The following is an 18,207-nucleotide window of genomic DNA, read 5'->3' as shown; positions in this document are numbered from 1 at the left end:
AGACTTCCACTCAAGGAAGATACTGTGAGAGTGGAGTAAGAAAGGCAGGAGAAACAATGATGTTTTCAAGAAGATCTGGGGAAAGGTAACCTTAGCTTAGGTCAACCTTAGGTTAGAGAAGGCCTGAAGCAGCCTCAGAGAGGGTCCTGTGGCTCTAGAATGGCAGAGAGGAACTGGGTGATGACTTAGACCCCAATGAAGGCTGTGGAAAAAGATGAGTGAGACCCACAGAGGGAATCTAGAAAAAGAAGAGCTATCTTCATGGATTCTCCCACCAGGGACCAGATGGGAACTACAACTCAGGCAAAATACGCTTTGCAATGACAAAGGACCTGTTCAACTCTCCACCAGGTTTGGGCCCTATAAAACTCAGACACAGACTCAGATATTGAAATAGTACCCAACATTGACTTAATAAAAGACAATTCCCATGGTGAGGACTTGAAGCATAAATTGAATTCAACTAAGTTACATTTCTTGCATACCTGAGTTTGTGCTTTGAGAAATGTGCACCCATTTCTCAACAACAATGTGTACAGACTCCCTTATATTATTTTTTCTCATTGATAATTATTTAATATCACTGTTCATTGTAATACAATCTGCACTTCTAACATTTTTCATGGCATGGAATTTGACCAAGTTGCTATTCCCACAATTTTTTCTTAACCAGATAGGTTTCTTTGTTTTTGTTTGTTTGTTTTGGTTTTTGTTTTGCTATTAGTCATCAAACAGCAAACATTGAATACAAACAAACAGTTTGTTTTTTCATTTATTCTCAAAAACTGTTAAGCTTCCTCCTTCTCTCTTCTTTCATTTATTCTCTTATCAACAAGCATTTGTTGAGCCCCTTTTGTGTGTGGCATTGCTCCAGGTGCTGGGATTCAGCGGTGAACTGATACAAGCTTGAGCTCATGGAATCTACATCCTAGCAGGGAAGGGGACACGAAAGATGAACATGAATATTCAGATATAAGAAGTAGGAGAAAACATAAAGTAGGGAAGGAGATGGAGAGTTCTCTCCAAGAAGAACATAAATTTGAATTAAATAAAGGAATCAGCTATGTAAGAAACTGAGGAGAAAGTTCGCAGACGTGAACAGCAAGTACAATGCATTTTGCAAGAATGAGATAGGAATGAGCAAAATGCATATCCCAAACACATCCCAATGTAGGTAAGACCAAAGAAGGTCATGGAATGAATGAGAGGCAACAGAGGGTAGTAGTTAGAACACTGCTCTGGAGCCCGGCTGCCTGGGTTTGCATCGTACCTCTGCCACTTATGGTACACAGTGTGACCTTGGAGCTTCAGTAACTTTTCTGTGTCTCAGATTTTTAGCCTGTAAAATAGTGAGACTATACTTATCTTGTAGAGTTTTGTGAGGATTAAATGAATCAGGTCAAGTAAAATGCTTAGAACCATGACTGGCATGTAGTAAGTACTCATCACATTTGGCTATTATTATTCACTAGGTTGTAAAATCTATGAGGGCAGAGATGTGCCTGTTTTGCTCACAGCCTGATCTCCATTACCTAGAAGACAAGTGCATGCACAAAGGTGATATTTGGGTGGTGTGGGCAGGAAGGGGAGTGATGCTAATTTATAACAGTGTGAACTGATAAAAAGGAAGAAAATAAGTAATAGTCAAATATGTTGGGGTAGGGCAGACTTCCCCTTAAGGAAGATGCCGTGAGAATAGAGAGAAAGCCAGAGAAACAATGACTCTTTAAAGAAAATCTGGGGAGAGGAAACCTTAGGTTAAATCAAAGAAGTCAAAGTTTTCTGAGCATAGGGCATATCGTCTTCTCTGGTTGGATGTTATATTCATTACACACATGAGATACTTGAAGGATGCTTCATGCTGCCAGAGTCGTAATAGGATTTACAAAGGCCACCTCTTTAAGAGGGATTGTGCTTAAGAAAGTTTGACCCAAACCAATAGGAGCTTGACAACTCACTGAACTCAAAGCATGTGAACCATCTATGCTTGGCATGCAAGCTGAGATTTCACAGTTGTCCAAACCAGAATTCAATAAGCTGGGTCACAGCAGTGAGCACACCTGAGTCTCTGCCCTCATGTTTAGTGGGGGGTACGAGGATATGAAACAAGTTGTTACTGGAGTGGTGAGTGCCTTAAAGAGGAAGTGCAGGATACTGAGTGAAATATGGTAAGGTTAGCCTGGAGTCAGGGAATTATTCCAGGCTGAAAGGACTGCAAAGCAGAAGAGAGAATAACATTTGAAGGAATGAAAAAGCCTAGTGTAGCTGTAACCTAGAGAACCGGAAGAACTCAAAATCAGGCTAGAGGGATGAGTTGGGACCAGATCCCAAGAACCTCCCAGACCACATTAAGGATATGGGACTTCATGCTAAGAGGAGTGAGGTGCTATTAGAGGACTGGAGGCAGGGAAGTTACCTTTGCATTTTATAAAAGTTACTCTGGATACGTGTAGATAATGAAATTAAGAGGTGAAGTATGTTGGCAGGGAAACCAGTTAGGAGGAAACCAAGTACAAGATGGCAGTGCTTGAACTCTGTGGTAGTGACAGTGGGGCTGATGGGAAATGGAAGGATATGAGCGCTATCTAAGGGGCATAAGATTCAGGACTTGATGATGCATATGGTTCTGGTATAAGCACCTTAAGATATGCTGATACAACAACTCATAACAGGAGCATTTTAGGGGGAGAAGGGGCTTCACTGGGGAAAGATGAAAGGAGAAGATCATGAGTTGAGTCTGGGATATATTGGGTTTCAGGTGCCCTTGGAACATCTTCATCCCCAGTGAAGCCCCCTTCTCCCCCTAAAATGCTCCCGTTATGAGTTATTGTATCAGCATATCTTAAGGTGCTTATACCAGAACCATATGCGTCATCAAGTCCTGAATCTTATGCCCCTTAGATAGCGCTCGTATCCTTCCATTTCCCATCAGCCCCACTGTCACTACCCCAGAGTTCAAGTACTGCCATCTTGTACTTGGTTTCCTCCTAACTGGTTTCTCTGCCAACATACTTCACCTTTCATATATATGTATACATATGAAAGCAGTTTGAATATAGGTGGTAATTTTAAGAAGATGCAAGTGGATGAGTTAACACAGAAGGGTTGAAGTAAGAAGAGAAGAAGGACTAAGACACAGTTCTAACAAACTAAGTGTTTAATGGTTAAGCAGAAGGGACAGACCCAGCAAAGGAGACTGAGAAGGAAGGTACAGAAATAAGAGACAACCTAGAAGAATACAATGCAGAGCCAAGAGTAAAATTTCTTCAGGAAGAGTAGAAAGGCCAACAGAGGCAATGCTGTGGAAAGGTCAGGTAAGATGAAATATGAAAAGGTGCAGGGGTTTTAGTCACATGGATGTCTTTGGTGATTTAAGCAAAAGAGGATTAATGGAGTAAAAGGGTAGGCAGAGGCCACATTGAAGGGGCTTAAAGAACAAGTGAGAGGTGAAGAAATGGAGATATGGTGTACAGACAATTTTTTTCCAGAATTTTGCCTGTGAGAGAGAGGAGACAGTAAGATGACACTAGAGAGTAAGTAGAATTGAAAGAAGACTCTTTGGTTTTTGTGTTTGGGGGAGTGTTTGTTTGTTTATTTGCATGCTAATGGGAAGGATCTGGGACAGTAGGAGAGACTGAAGAGTAAGGGAAGAGAAGGAATATTCAACAGACTCCTGCAGTGGCAGGAGAGGAGGCACAGTGGAGACATTGGTGTTACAGGAGCAGGGGGACCTCTTTAAGCATAACAGGATGAAGGGAGAAAAGTTCTTTCTGTATCAGTTTTACATAGCAGATCCTTTTGAGGGGGGCCATGGTCATGTTTTAAGCCGCCAAGTAGGTACTTTTCGCTTCTCTGTCTCCGCAATCAATCAAGTTCAGCAATGTCAAGGCTGTTTACAAAGCTGCTTCTCTTTTCCCGTCATGCCTCACAGGTGGCTGCTTCCTGCCAAAATGGCACATCTAAAGTGTCCTCATTCATCACTACTTCCTATGCTTCATCTTAGTGCCAAAATAGGTCCAGGGAAGTTCTTGCTTTTGTTCCAAACGGAGATTGTTGATTTTGGTCCCAGGATGTGCCAGCTTCTTTAGAGAACTATGCTTTGCCAGTTTTGACATCTGTAGTTTCTAAAATCCACGGTCAGTGATTAAAACAGCATGATGGTGAAAATAAATAGTCTGATCTGTGAAAGAGAAATGGACATGTGTGTATGAAAACACATGAACATAAATGTTAATAACATGACAAAAATGACATTTCAAATCTTAGGAAAGTGAAAAATTATTCAATAAGTAATGTTATTATAAATAACCAGAGACAGGAAAAAAAAACCACATCAATATCTTACTCTTTACCCAAATAAACTTCAAATGCACCAAAGTTTTAAGTGGAAAAAGTGAAACTACAAAAGAAAGAAAAAAACATGGAGAAGGTGTTTTCCAAGCCTTGCAGTGAGAAAAGCTTCATATGCAAGGCATACAAGCAAGAAAACAAATAAAAATACTACTGATAAATCTTGACTACATACACATTTTTAAATTATCTATCAGGAAAAAGCACTGTTATCAAAATTTAGGGGCACACAATTATTTCTCCAAACTCATTTTTCAAGTGCATATAGTAAAAAAAAAAAAAATGTAAACACTGCAAATGTATATGCAATAACAGTTATGTCTCCTTCCCACTATAGACCCTTCTTGCTCCCCAGACTCCTGGTGCACCCCCCACCCCCACCACAATCCAGTTTATCTTATGTTCTTCAAGCAATGTTCTATGCATATATAAGCACATGCATGCACATACACACATCAAACATATATATTTTTCTACATCACTACAAATAAATCTCCTCATCCTTTTTCATAATGTATTATACTTTATCAGTTGTTGTTTTCTATTATGATTATAAACAATGGACATCATCTTTCTTTGCCCACATAGGCTGATATCTGTTTAAGATGCATGTCTTGCCACAGAATTTATAGATAAACCTAAAGGTAAGAAATTGCGCTCCATCAAGGTGGCCACAGTTACAGATCCACATGGAGATTTAATGGAGGCAGGTAGAGAGATGAGCCTAGTGTTCAGGAAGGGATCAGAAATTGGACGCATAATTTCATGGAAATCAGCAAAGAGATGGTTTTTTAGGGCTATGAGGTTCAAAAACACAGAGAGGCTAAAGTGAGAATGCTTAAGTTCTCCAACATTTACAAGCAGGAAAGGAAGATGGAGACAAAAACAGAAAGTAAAAAGAAGTAGAGAAATATAGGAGAAAAAGCAAGAGATAGTGCAGTCCCCAGAGCCAAATGAACACTGGTTTCAAAGAGAACAATATAAATTCTGTCAAATGCTGTAAGAGTAAGATGAGAACTGGAAATCGATTATTTGAATTTGGAAGCAGCAAAAGTTGGATTCCAGGGGCTGCAGAGAAAAAAAGAGGTAAGGAGGTGTAGAAGGTTAAGTGTAGAAAACTCTTAGGAGGAATTTTGCTGTTAAGGAAGCAGTAATGAAAGAGAGCATGGGGTCCAGGGAGACTTTTTCAAAGCTGCAAGGTAATTAAAGCATGTTTACCTACTCATGGGAATGGTCTGGAAGGAAAAGGACTGTGGATGATGAAGGCCTTGAATAGGTAGAAGAAGAAAGTGGGAGGGGTAGAGCGACCCACGCATTATGTGGGCCATGAAGACAGAATACCAGGTGGACTTGCAGATATGCCAGAGATTTAGTGGTAGGAAAAAGGGGAAGTTCTTTTGTGAGCTATTCTACATTCTGAGTGAAATAAAAGGGAGCTCATCAACAGAGAGTGAGGAGCAGAAAGAAGGCTGGAGGTTAGAGGGGGAAGAGGAAGTGAGAAACAGTCATCTGGAAGACTGAAGGAGCGGAATATAACATAGAAACACAGCCAGATTTCTGGGCAGGGCAAGGCTGGGGCTCACAGATCTTTAGGAGGGCCAGTAAGCATAGTTATGTATTTTTTTTCCAGCCAGGTCCAGCTGGTTGGGTGCAAGTACAGAGTAGTCTACAAATTAGGTCTATTCAGAGTTCAGGTTTTGCCAGGCAAGTACAATGAAGGAGGAGAGGGGCAAAGGAATTGAGGGTGTCTACAAGGGAGGAGTTAGAGAGATGGATGTGAAATCTAAGCTGGGTAAATTGAGAAGTAAGGACATGATATAGGTGATGGGCAGTAAAAATGTGTATTGTCAGTGGTTTGAAGGACTGGATGGGGCAGAGATTAATTGGAGTTGCAGGACTAAAGGAGTTCAAAATATAGGAAATGAACACCAGAGACAGAGAGACGACTGAAGTCAAACTGTTGGAGGTGGTAGTTATTAGAAACAACAAGGCCTAGAGGATGACCGCAGAATTGGGGTCCAAGGTGACACATGGCTGACAGCTGTCATTGACCACACCTGTAATGCAGAGCTCGAGGAGTCTGAACAGAAGTGCCCACCCTGCTTGACCAGCTTGGCTCAGAAGTATCTGATCTGGGATTGCTGCCCTATGTGGGTGAAGCTCAAGACAATTCTCTTTGGGCTTGTGACGGACCCCTTTGCAGAGCTCACCATCACCTTGTGCATCGTGGTGAACACCATCTTCATGGCCATGGAGCATCATGGCATGAGCCCTACCTTCGAAGCCATGCTTCAGATAGGCAACATTGTGAGTGCTCTGGCTGGTACTGCCCTCACTGGCATGGCCGGGGCGGGGGTGGGGGGGGTGACAGGATGCGGTTCAGGTGGGGTGGGGCATGCCCTTATTGGTTAGTGTGTTGAGCCCATTAGCTGAAAGCAGAGCAGCAGTGCAGGAGACATGTGGACACTGGGTGGGTTCAGGAGGTCTAGTATGGGAGGACCCAGGCTGAGCCAGTGGGAATGGCTTTGGGATGAAAAAGCACAGGAAAGTGAACCAAGAGAGCCTGGAGCCAGAGGCAGCTAGTTGCCCTTTATAAAACACAGGACAACCACTTGAATTCTCTGAATCTCAGTTGCCTCTACCTTGAAATGAGGATAAATGTCACTTTTTTATCTAAAGACAATCTTTGGACTTGTCCATTTCCTTCCAATGTAATTACTTTTATGACTGCAATTAGCAGTAGCCACGATTTTCAATGCTGTCACTTAAGGAGAAAAAGAGTTAGGGAGGGAAGGGAAAGACCGTGGAAGGGAGGAAACATGGAAACACGATTGCTGTTGTAGCAAAAGCATCAGGAAGTCGGAACTTTTCTTTGGCGTCTAGTTTAGATATGATGCTACTTTAAATTTTCCTCTATCATTTGTTAGTGTTATTTACTCTTAACAAGATACAGTCCTTACTGGATTTCACTATATACTGAATCAAGTATCTGACTCAGAGGGAGAACAACTGCTCCAACCTTGCCCCACCCACAGGAATAGTAATAATACTCAGATGCTTCTCACGGATTATCTCATTTTATTTTCACAACAACCCTATATGGTAGGTATTATTATTATTCCCTTTCCCAGATGGAAAATGGAGATACAGAAGGTTAAATAATCTTCCCAAGATCATAAAGTTAAGTTAGTGGCCACATCAGAATTTGAACCCAGATAGACCAGCTCCCAAGCCCACACTTTTCTTAACCCCTGAATTAAGCCACCTCACAGGACTTGCTAGTGTGTGTGTGTTCAAACACATGCACACATGATAGGCAGAAACTAGAAAGGGTCGGTGTCCTGCCTTCATGTCCGCAGCAGGGTCCACCACTCTGGACGTGACCTACTGGATTCACCAGAACTGTCCAGCTTTGGGATCCAGCTTCTTACAGGCTGCATACTTAGGTGGAGGGGGAAGGCCCAGAGGTAATGTAACTACTCGTCCCTAGAAACCACTCCCTCCCGCATAATCCAGGGCTGTGAAAGGGGCTGCAGTAGGTTCTGGAACATGGTGGAATCAACATGACTCATGTTTTGGCAGCACCTAGGCTGAGGTCACATCCTAAAGTTGACATGAAAAGGAAAAATGGAAAGAGAAGAGAATGCTTATTCCCAAGAAGTCAGCCTAGGACCACAGAGGGCCTTATGGAATAGACATTTGAGCCCACACCCTCATTCTACAGTTAGAAAAGTGGACGCAAGAGAGAGAAAAGGCCTTTTCCACAGTGTCAGAGCAAAGTGCCATTTTTTTAAAAGCAAGAAAGTCATGTGTTTGGTGCCTACAATGAGTCAGGTGCTTTATGAATGTTATCTCAGTGTCACAACAACATTATAAGGTTATCATCACCCTCACATGACAAAAGGAAGCATTAAGACTCAGAGAGGTTAAGTATCTTGCCCAAGATTGTATAGCTGGTGAGGGTGGAGCCAGGGTGGACCCACGTCTCTGGAAGACACAAGACCTCAACCCCACCCCCCACCATACCACACTGACTTGCCTACAAGGGGCACTCAATAGATGCTCTTTGAATTACACAGGGACAGTCTTGTGGCATGAGATAGTCACTTAAACTCTCCTGTTTTCTTCTCCATAAGAGGGATGCATTGTCCGTTTTTCAGGCTGGTGAGGGGCTCACATGAAAAGATATGAAGGCAAAGCACCTGACCCTGGTCTTTGCTTTCCTCCTTCTCTGTCTCCCTTCCCTGCTGGTTGTTGTGTGACCCGAGCCTGGTTCTGACCTCTCTCAGCGTCCGAATTCTGTCCTATTTAAGACAATTAGAGACACATAGAGCCTAAAAGAATCTTAGAGACAATGAATCATTGTTCTCACTAGTCACTATTATTTATGAATGAATTACTATCTGCCAGGCCCTTTGCTAAAAATTGCACATGCATTGGCTCATTTTATGCCCATTATACAGATGAGGAAATTGAGGTACAGGAAGGATGTGTTATTTGTCCAAGCTTACATAAGCTAGAAAATGTCTGAGTTGGGATTTTAATCCAGGTCTGTGATGTCCCACAACCCACACTTTTTAACTACTGAACCAGACTGACTCTTCACTGACATATTTACATTATAATAATGATCTTAAAGACTATCCACTTACTCCACTCCCACCACCATTCACATGGAAAAACTGCAGCATGCACAGCCCCTGAGAATGGTGCAGAAATGTCTCCATTCTGTCCCGTTGACTGTTCCCCTGGCCAATACTCAGGAGCCCACAGATAACATAGCAACTGAACAAAACAAGAGGATTTTCTATTTTGTAAATAAGACATTTTCTTGCTGCCATTTTTGTCATTGCCTCCGACCCCACAGATCCCACTGTGATAAAACTTGTTTCCACTCCTAGGTCTTTACCATATTTTTTACTGCTGAAATGGTCTTCAAAATCATTGCCTTCGACCCATACTATTATTTCCAGAAGAAGTGGAATATCTTTGACTGCATCATCGTTACTGTGAGTCTGCTAGAGCTGGGCGTGGCCAAGAAGGGAAGCCTGTCTGTGCTGCGGAGCTTCCGCTTGGTAATGTTTTTCTCTTGATGGCTTGGGGGAACTCCCACCCAGACTCAGGGAAGACACTGTGCTCTGGGGACTGCACCAGCCAGCTCCCCCTTCCTCTCCTGTCCTTGTGGGAGGGAGCAGGGTATGGCTCCTGGGCGACTGGAGACTTAGGTCTGTGGTCCCAGCTTTTCGGTGACTCAGAGTGGGGACGTACCTTCTCCTCTCTGGGCCTTGGCTCCCTCATCTGCACCAAGAGGGGACTTCCAAGCACTGTCCTCGTCTCTTATCAAATAACAATAACAGCGATAATCATAGCAGCTAATACTTACTGAGCACTTCCAATGTGTCAGGCATAGCACTGGACACTTGATAAAACGTACCTCATTTTATGCTCAGGACAACCCTGAAAGATAGTTGTTTTTAAGATCCTCATGAGTGGAGGAGGAAAAAGAATGGTTCCATGATGACCCCAAAGTCTCCCATCTGCCAAGCAAGGGAATATGCCACAGACCTGGATCTCAAATCCAGGTTGTCTGACTCCAGAGCCCCAGCTCCTTCCAGCCTCAAGGAGGTCATTCTCCAATTCCCTGGTGCCCGAAGTCACAGCCCCAATGTGTCAAGCACCCTCAAACTGCCTCCTATTAGCCTCACTCACATGCAGTGACGACTCTTCTCCAAACTCAGCTCCAGGACGCCCTCTACAGGAGAAGTGCCACAAGTCACCCACTTTTATCAGAGCCACGTTTGTCAGCCAAACTTGTCAGATTCCCAGGAGAGTCAGGTCACTAGGTTCTTCCAAGTCTCCAGGCCATCTGGAGGAAGCCTGGCATCTCGTTGACTCTTGGGAATAGGAAAGAGGCCTGAAGAAATGTCATGGCTTGTTAGCGCAGGCCACTTGCTCTCAGGAATCTCTCAGTGTTAACTGAGAGCCCTGCATCTAGCCTTGGAGAGAGGTGACGAAACAAAGGGGAGTGTCCAGCAATCTCCCCAAGGTCCTGACAAGTGTTGGGCATCCAGAGATTGAAGGGGTGCATGGTTCAGGAGGCAGCGAGACACTAGGACAGATCTGCCTGGGACCCTATCACGGAGGCCAGTGAGACAGTGTTGAGCCCCTGAACTTGGTGTACCTGGATTAGGGGTGGCAAACTCAAATGCCCATGTGTAGTGACATAGAGCCAGCCATGGAAGAGATTTGGGCACTGGATATTTGCCTCAGGTAGACAGGCAAAGATGACTTCATTTCACCTAGGCAGACCCAAAGCAGTGCACAACTCCAGGGAGGGAGGTTTACATAGAAATCAACGTGACCATCTCAGGCCGGGTGCAGTGGCTCACACCTGTAATCCTAGCACTTTGGGAGGCCAAGGCAGACAGATCGCTTGAGCCCAGGAGTTCAAGAGCAACGTGGTGAAACCCTGTCTCTACAAAAAAATGAAAAAATTAGCCAGGCATGGTGGTGCGCATCTGTTGTCCCAGCTACTCAGAAGGCTGAGGTGGGAGGATCACCTGAGACCAGGGAGGTGGAGGCTGCCGTGCGCCATGATCATGCCACCGCACTCCAGCCTGGGTGACAGAAGGAGACCCTGTCTCAAAAAAGAAAGGAGACAGAGAGAGAGAGAGAAATAAAGATAGAAAAAGAGACAGAAAGACAGATGAAAGAAAGAGAGAAAAAAAAAAGAAAAGAGAGAAAAAAAGAAAGAAAAGAGAGAAAAAAAGAAAGAAAAAGAAAAAGAGAAAGAAAGAAGAAAGAAAGAAAGAAAGAAAGAAAGAAAGAGAAAGAAAGAAAGAAAGAAAGAAAGAAAGAAAGAAAGAAAGAAGGAAAGAAAGAAAAGAAAGAAGAAATCGAGAGAGGAAGGAAGGAAGGGAGGGAGGGACTATGGCCTGGAAGGAAAGAGGAAGGAAGGAAGGAAGGAAGGAAGGAAGGAAGGAAGGAAGGAAGGAAGGAAGGAAGGAAGGAGGGAGGGAGGGAGGGAGGGAGGGAGGGAGGGAGGGAGGGACTATGGCCTGTCCATTATTGTCAGAGTTACTAATTTTCCATAAAAAGTCAGAAATTCAGATTTTTGTGCAAATGTCTTTAATACTGGCCACTAAACCAATTTTTAAAAACACTCTAAAGACCAAATAAAGCATGTCCTGAGACACAGCTGTGCCATGAAACGCTGGTTGATGGCATCTGCCTAAGCTGATGGTGCTGTCACCATCCCAGGGAGGAAAAGGGTAGAGTAGGCCTGTAGGACTCTTTATCCACAATCCAGAAATCTTAGAAGGTCAGAATTAAATCACATTTGTAGAAGGACAGATTTCTCTCGGTATCTAGAAATTGATGACAAGAGGCAGGCCCCTAAGCTGATGGTCAATATAAGGCACCTATGCACAATCATTAAGAGAGCAAGATATCATACCCCCATGCCCTGGCAGGCCCACAGTGAGTTTTCTAATAAAATACGAACGTTTCTATACATTTGGGGAAGCAGAAGCTTAGTGTTTTAAGGTCTATGTGCTACTTTTGTTGTGATCCCACAGTCTAAAGTCTCAAACAACCCAAAATAGGCAAGTTTACTTCACAATCTGCCCCTATAGGATTCTCCAGGGGAATGCCACCCTGTCCCCACCTTGCTGATTTTAACATGCTGATCAAGGCACAATTCCCTAACCACACCCACCAACTACACACTTTCTTGGGGTCTATTCCACCTCCCTCATGACCTGCCTTAGATTTCACGGCCCACCAATATTATTATGCCCTTGAAAATAAACTCAGTCACCTTTCCCCTCTGCCTCTTTGCATTTTTGTGTTTGGCAAAACCTCACTGGAGAGTCTAAGTCAAATATTTCTCTCCACCTTGCCTGCACCTGAGCTGTGAGAAATGCTGGAGAAAAATCACTGCCAGCTGGTCAGCTTCATGGTTTTAATTAATAGACTTTATTTTCAGGACAATTCTCAGTTTTCAGAAAACTGGAGCATATTGAACAGAGAGCTTTCATATACCATCAATCCCACCACACACACACACACACACACACACACACACACACACACACACACAGAGTTTCCCTATTACCAACATTTTATGTTGGTAATACATTTGTTACAAGTAACTTCACTGGTTTCCCATTGCTCTGAGAATAAAATCCAGACTCCTCATGATGGTGTACAAAGTTCTACATAATCAGGACCTGCCAGTTCACCAGTCTCTGTCTTGCCCACTTTACTTCAGGCAGAAAGGCCTCTTCTCTCTTCTTCACACATAACAGAGATCTTCTTGGCTTTGGGCCTTCGAAGTTGTTTTCACTGTGCCTGGAATGCTTTCCTTTAGTCTTCACTTAGCTCACTTATTCTCAACCTCTGAGTTCCATGCACTTGTCACCTCCTTAGAAGGGACCTCCCCAACCACGCTATCTAAAATTGGATTCCCTCATCAAATTAACCCGGCATTTACAATTGTCCTGGTATCCCATGAGGCAAAAACCAGAGTTTCTTGTCTACCATTTTACCCCAAGGGCCTAGCACAAGGCACAGCACATACATAGGAACTCAATAAACATCTGTTGATTGATTGAAGGAAGGAAAGAAAAGAGAAGGGAGGAGGGGGAAAGGAAGAAATAAAAATTCTGTCTTCCGTCTCTCCCAAAATAGTATTGCTTCTCCTCCCATCATTTAAAGCCTTGCTCCATTTGCTCCATTAGTCCATTGGTCTATCCTGGTACCAATATCAGTCTTAATTATGGCAGCTTTAAATATATCTGTGTCTGTAAATCAAGTAATCCACCTAATTTACTGCAAGAATATCTTGGCCTGCACACTTTCATATTCATTTTAGAATTAGCTTGCCAAGTTGCACACCCCTCCACACACAAAGCTGTTATTGTTTTTCCCATTAGGGACTGCTATAATTGATAGGTCAATATGGGAAGACATATAATCTTTACAAAATGCAGTCTTCTGATCTATGAAGATAGTATACTCTCTACACCAGTCTTTCAATATAGTTTAAAAATGTTTCCATGATGTTTTTGCAATTTTCTCCATAGAATCTTGCATATCTTTTTAAATGTTCTTTTCTAGCATTTTTGGCTAGCATTTTGACATTTAACATTTTTGTATCCAGAAACGTCTCTTATTAATTCTAATGATTTATCTATACAATGTTTTAAATTTTCTAACACAATCACATCATGTGAAAATAATGAGTTTAATTTTTTCTTTTCTAATCATTATGCCGTTAGGTTCTTTTTACTAGATCACTGTGCTAGTTAGGACATCCAGTACACTGTTGAAAACAAGTGTTAATAACAGGCATCTTTGTCAACTTCCTGATCCCAAAGAGAATCCTTTCAACATTTCACCACCCGTAACAGTTGTGGGAGGCTTTTTTAAAGATAAGAAACCTTTATCAGTTCAGAAAGTTCTCTTTTATCAAGGATATTTATCATGAATGGATGTTTAATTTTATCGGACAATTATTCTACATGTATTGAGATAATCATGTATTTTCTCCTTTAATCTGTTAAAGTGGTGAATTATATTAATTGACTTTCTAATGTTAAATCAACTTTACATTCCCAGCTTAAACCTAGCTTGATCATGATGCATTTTTTAATACATTGGAAGATTTAGTTTGCTAAAAATTTGCTTAAGATTTTTTTATCCATATCAATGAGTAATATTTGATCTATAATTTTCCTGACTTTCATTGTCCTTGCCAGGTTTCGGTATCAGGGTTCCAAAGTTATGCCAATTTTTTTTTTAAAGCCAAGGGAGTCGGTGGGGTGGCTCACACCTGTAATCCCAGAATTTTGGGAGGCCGAGGTGGGAGGACTGCTTGAGGACAGGAGTTGGAGACCAGCCTGGCCAACAGGAGGAAACCCCATCTCTACTAAAAATACAAAAATTAGCTGGGTGTGGTGGCGCATGCCTGTAATCCCAGTTATTCAGGAGGATGAGGCACGAGAATTACTTGAATCCCAGAGGCAGAGGTTGCAGTTAGCCAAGATCATGCCACTGCACTCCAGCTTGGGCAACAGAGTGAGACTCGTCTCATTAAAAAAAATAAAAAGAAGGCCAGGTGCATTGGCTAATGTCTGTAATCCCAGCAGTTTGGGAGGCGCAGACAGGTGGATCACCTGAGGTCGGGAGTTTGAGACCAGCCTGACCAACATGGAGAAGTCCCATCTCTAGCAAAAATACAAAATTAGCCGGGTGTGGTGGTGCATGCCTGTGATCCCAGCTACTTGGGAGGCTGAGGCGTGAGAATTGCTTGAACCTGGGAGGTGGAGGTTGCGGTGAGCCGAGATCACACCATTGCACTCCAGCCTGGGCGACAAGAGCAAAACTCGGTCTCAAAAGTAAATTAATTAATTAATTAAATTAAAATTAAAAAAAAAGAAATGTAAAAAAAGTAGCTGGACATGATAGCGCACGTCTGTAGTCTCAGCTATTTGGTAGGATAAGGTGGGAGGATGACTTGAGCCCAGGAGGTTGAGGCTGCAGACATTACACCATAAATTAACTCTCCATTAGTTAATTTAATCAAAGCCAAAAGTTAGCTAAAATCTGTAACCTTCCTCCCAATTTTTCATTCCAGATACCCTTCCCCAATTTATTGTAATGATAAGTATTTTAATTTTATCTTGTTTATAAAAAGTTTTATTAATCAATGAAAAAAAAAGCTATTATACAGACAATCCCTAAAATTGAGTAACTTACCCCAATAAAGGTTTATTTCTCACTCATATCATAGCCTAAATCAAGCCAGACAGCTCTAGGTGGAACTCCAAGAAGTGACATTGCCATACCTGTAGGAGGCCAGTATAACCTTCAAAGTTTGCCTCCTGCTTGTGGAAAAATGGAAAACCAAGGTTTGTTTTAAGGTTTAAATAGTGAAAGGCTTTTTCAGTCAGGGATTATGGTTTATTTCACAATACCATTACTTCAAAAACTTAGATGGCTTCAGACCTCTCATTTGCCACACAAAATGCTTTCTTTGACAAAGTTCTCAATTGTTCTTCATTTCTTTGCTCTCCTTTCCCCATGCCTTTCTCTTGCATGAGAAACGGTGGCTACACCATTACTACATGTTTTGTTAAGACTTGTTTCATTTATTGGAAAATTTAACTAGTCTTCAACATTGGAAGACTTAATCCCATTGCTCACTGCCTGGAATCTAGAAGCAGTACAGTTCCCTAAATTGTCAAGGCTCTAAATTTCTGGATTATATTTCCTTTTATTTCTTATAAACCAGCTAAATCTTTCCTAAGCTGATCTCTTTCTTGTACTGTCTTGACCAACATAGCCAGTTACAACTGACCCACAATACTAAGGTTTAATAAACGCTTCCCCTAGGGTTGCTGGTTCATGAGGCTTATGATCTGCCTCAAAGTTTTTGCAGGCAATATTTTGTCACTGAATAGCATGGATTGACTTTCCAAGCCTTCTCCTATCAGCTTCCTTGTTGCTCACCACATGATCATTAAGCCAGTGCCACAGATTGATGCTTTTGAAAAGGCGATACCTTTTTTCAATGAACCAATTTCTCCATTACTCAAGATAAGTACAACTAATTGCAGAGATACCCTCTAAATCTGTAAGTTAACATAATAGAGATGTATCTCTCACAGCACGTTCAGTGCTTGTTGGGAAGCCCTCCTGGGAGTTTCTACTTCAAGTAGCGACTCGAGGATCTAGGATTATCCCATATTATGATGTCACCATCTTCAATTAGTGACCTTTATGGTGAACATGAAAGGGAAAGAAAAAGTGCAGGGGGTTTAAGGCTATGCCTAAAAGCCATGTATATTACTTCTGTCTCCATCTCCATTCCACCAGACAGAACCCACTAATGTGACCCCAACTATTTGCAAGCAAAACTGGAAAACAGTCTTCCGTTGTGTCTGGGAGCAGAAAAGTGAATGGAGACCATGTGACCAGTCTCTTCCACATCTCACAAGACATTGCTGTTGTGTCCACTCAATGTTTATTTAGATTCACTCTCATACTTAGCACTTTCCTACTCTTTATGCCTTTGTTATAGAGCCAGTGGGGGCTCGCTGCCCAAGGCACTAGAAACCAATACTATGACGTTGGAAGCCAAGACTATGACACCAGGTTTTTGAGAAAAGAAAAGCTTAATATTGCAAGCTGGCTGGCAAGAAGACAGGAAGTCAAGCCTCAGATCTGTCTCCCCACTGCGCTGTCTTCAAGGCAGTATTTTTATTAGAAAATATTTAGTGAGTGGATACCGAGATTTGCAGGTGATTGGTGGAAGGAAAGGGGAGGTTTGGAGAGTCCCTGGGCCTGCACAGTTATCTCTTCATGCTAACTTGTGGGTTGCATATGCAAATCTTGGGGGAGTTAGTATCCAATATGAAGTGGAAATTCAGTCCATGACGTCAGTAAGTTCATTCTGCACAAACTCCAGTCGGCCATCCTGGTTCCAACTGATTTCAGCTACTTTTTTCTTCATCTGACAAGAGGAGGGAGTTTCAGTGTCACAGCAAGTTGTTTCTTTACCTATCTGCTGTCCTAAAAACACAAGAATTTTTGTAAGTTACTGATTTCTTACTCTTTGGAACACAGTTTGAGTTTCGGATTTTCAGTGAGTAGTTTCTTATTTGGTATCCTGTAAGCCTAAAAATTTAGTTATTGATTTATTTAACCCTTTGGGGTACAGTTTCGCATTCTTGTATATTACACATTACATGTTACTTCTGGGATCACTTTCTATCTGCCTGAAGTACCTCCTTTCGGATTTCTTTTAGTAAGTGCCTTCTGGCAATAACCTCTCTGTTTATCTGAAATTTGCTCTTCAGTTTGCCCCTGTCTTTGAGAGACATTTCTTATGAATGTAAAATTCTAGTTGATACTTATTTTATCTTCCTTCAGTGAAGATATTATTCCAACAATTGGCCTCCATTGTTGCTAATGAGCAGTCAGCTTTCAATTTAACTGTTATTCCTTTCTTTCTGGATGCTTTTTAAATCTTCTCTCTGTCTTTGCTGTTCTGCAATTTCACTGTAATATGTCTAGGTGTGGATTTCTTTTCATTTATAATGCTTAAGATTCATTGACTTCTTGAATCTTTAGATTTGTAATTTTCTTCAATTCTGGAAAGTTCCCAGACATTATGTGGGCAATTATAGCCTCCACTCCATTCTATTTTTTCTCCTTCTGGACTTTGGTTAGATAGATATTAAACTATCTTGTTCTATCCTCTGTGTCTCTTACACTATTTTGATATTTTTCATCTTATGTCTCTCTGGGTTACATTCTGAATAATTTATTCTGACATATCCTCAGTTCACTAATTCTCTCCCAAATTGTGTCAAATCTGATGCAAACCTTCTTCATAGTATTTTTAATTTTAAGTATTATACTTCTCATGTCTAAGAGTGTATTTGTTTTTCACAAGTTGTTATCTATAGTTTTTTTATTCTCTACACATTGTTTCAAGTTATTATTTTATTTCTTTAACATATTATTCCTAATTATACCATTATCTCTGACTAATAATTATATCATCTGAAGAAATGGAATGACTGTTTCCACATCTGTGGTTTCTCCTGGATCTCATTCACTCCTGGTGACTCATTCCTTCTGTTTTTGTTTGTTTTTTTACTGCAACTCTTAAACAGTTTTTGAGGGAATACTATGAAACCTGGGATGAAGGCAGGTTCTTCCAGAGAGTATTTGCATTTAATTCTGCAGAGCACTTTGTAGAATTGCTCTAAATTAAATTCTCAACTTAAAATACCTAGGTAGTGTGAATTCTAGCTAAAATCCTATATGAGCACCACCACTTTGTTG

At 41.7% G+C, this 18,207-nt stretch overlaps 1 protein-coding gene across 3 annotated transcripts in view; it reads left to right on the top strand.

The window, feature by feature from the left end:
• SCN10A (sodium voltage-gated channel alpha subunit 10) overlaps window positions 1-18,207 on the top strand; it is a 100,858-nt gene that overhangs the window by 49,283 nt on the left and 33,368 nt on the right. For all 3 annotated transcript variants that reach the window (XM_050778351.1, XM_050778350.1, XM_050778349.1), the window contains 2 exons: window positions 6,419-6,657; window positions 9,252-9,425. In XM_050778351.1, the coding sequence (XP_050634308.1) occupies window positions 6,419-6,657; window positions 9,252-9,425 (413 nt within the window). The remainder of the gene's footprint in view (window positions 1-6,418; window positions 6,658-9,251; window positions 9,426-18,207) is intronic.

Source organism: Macaca thibetana, chromosome 2 (assembly GCF_024542745.1).
Source record: "Macaca thibetana thibetana isolate TM-01 chromosome 2, ASM2454274v1, whole genome shotgun sequence".
Lineage (NCBI taxonomy): Eukaryota > Metazoa > Chordata > Mammalia > Primates > Cercopithecidae > Macaca > Macaca thibetana.
The sequence above is the reverse complement of the archived record's forward strand: the minus strand, read 5'-3'. Positions and strand labels throughout refer to the sequence as shown.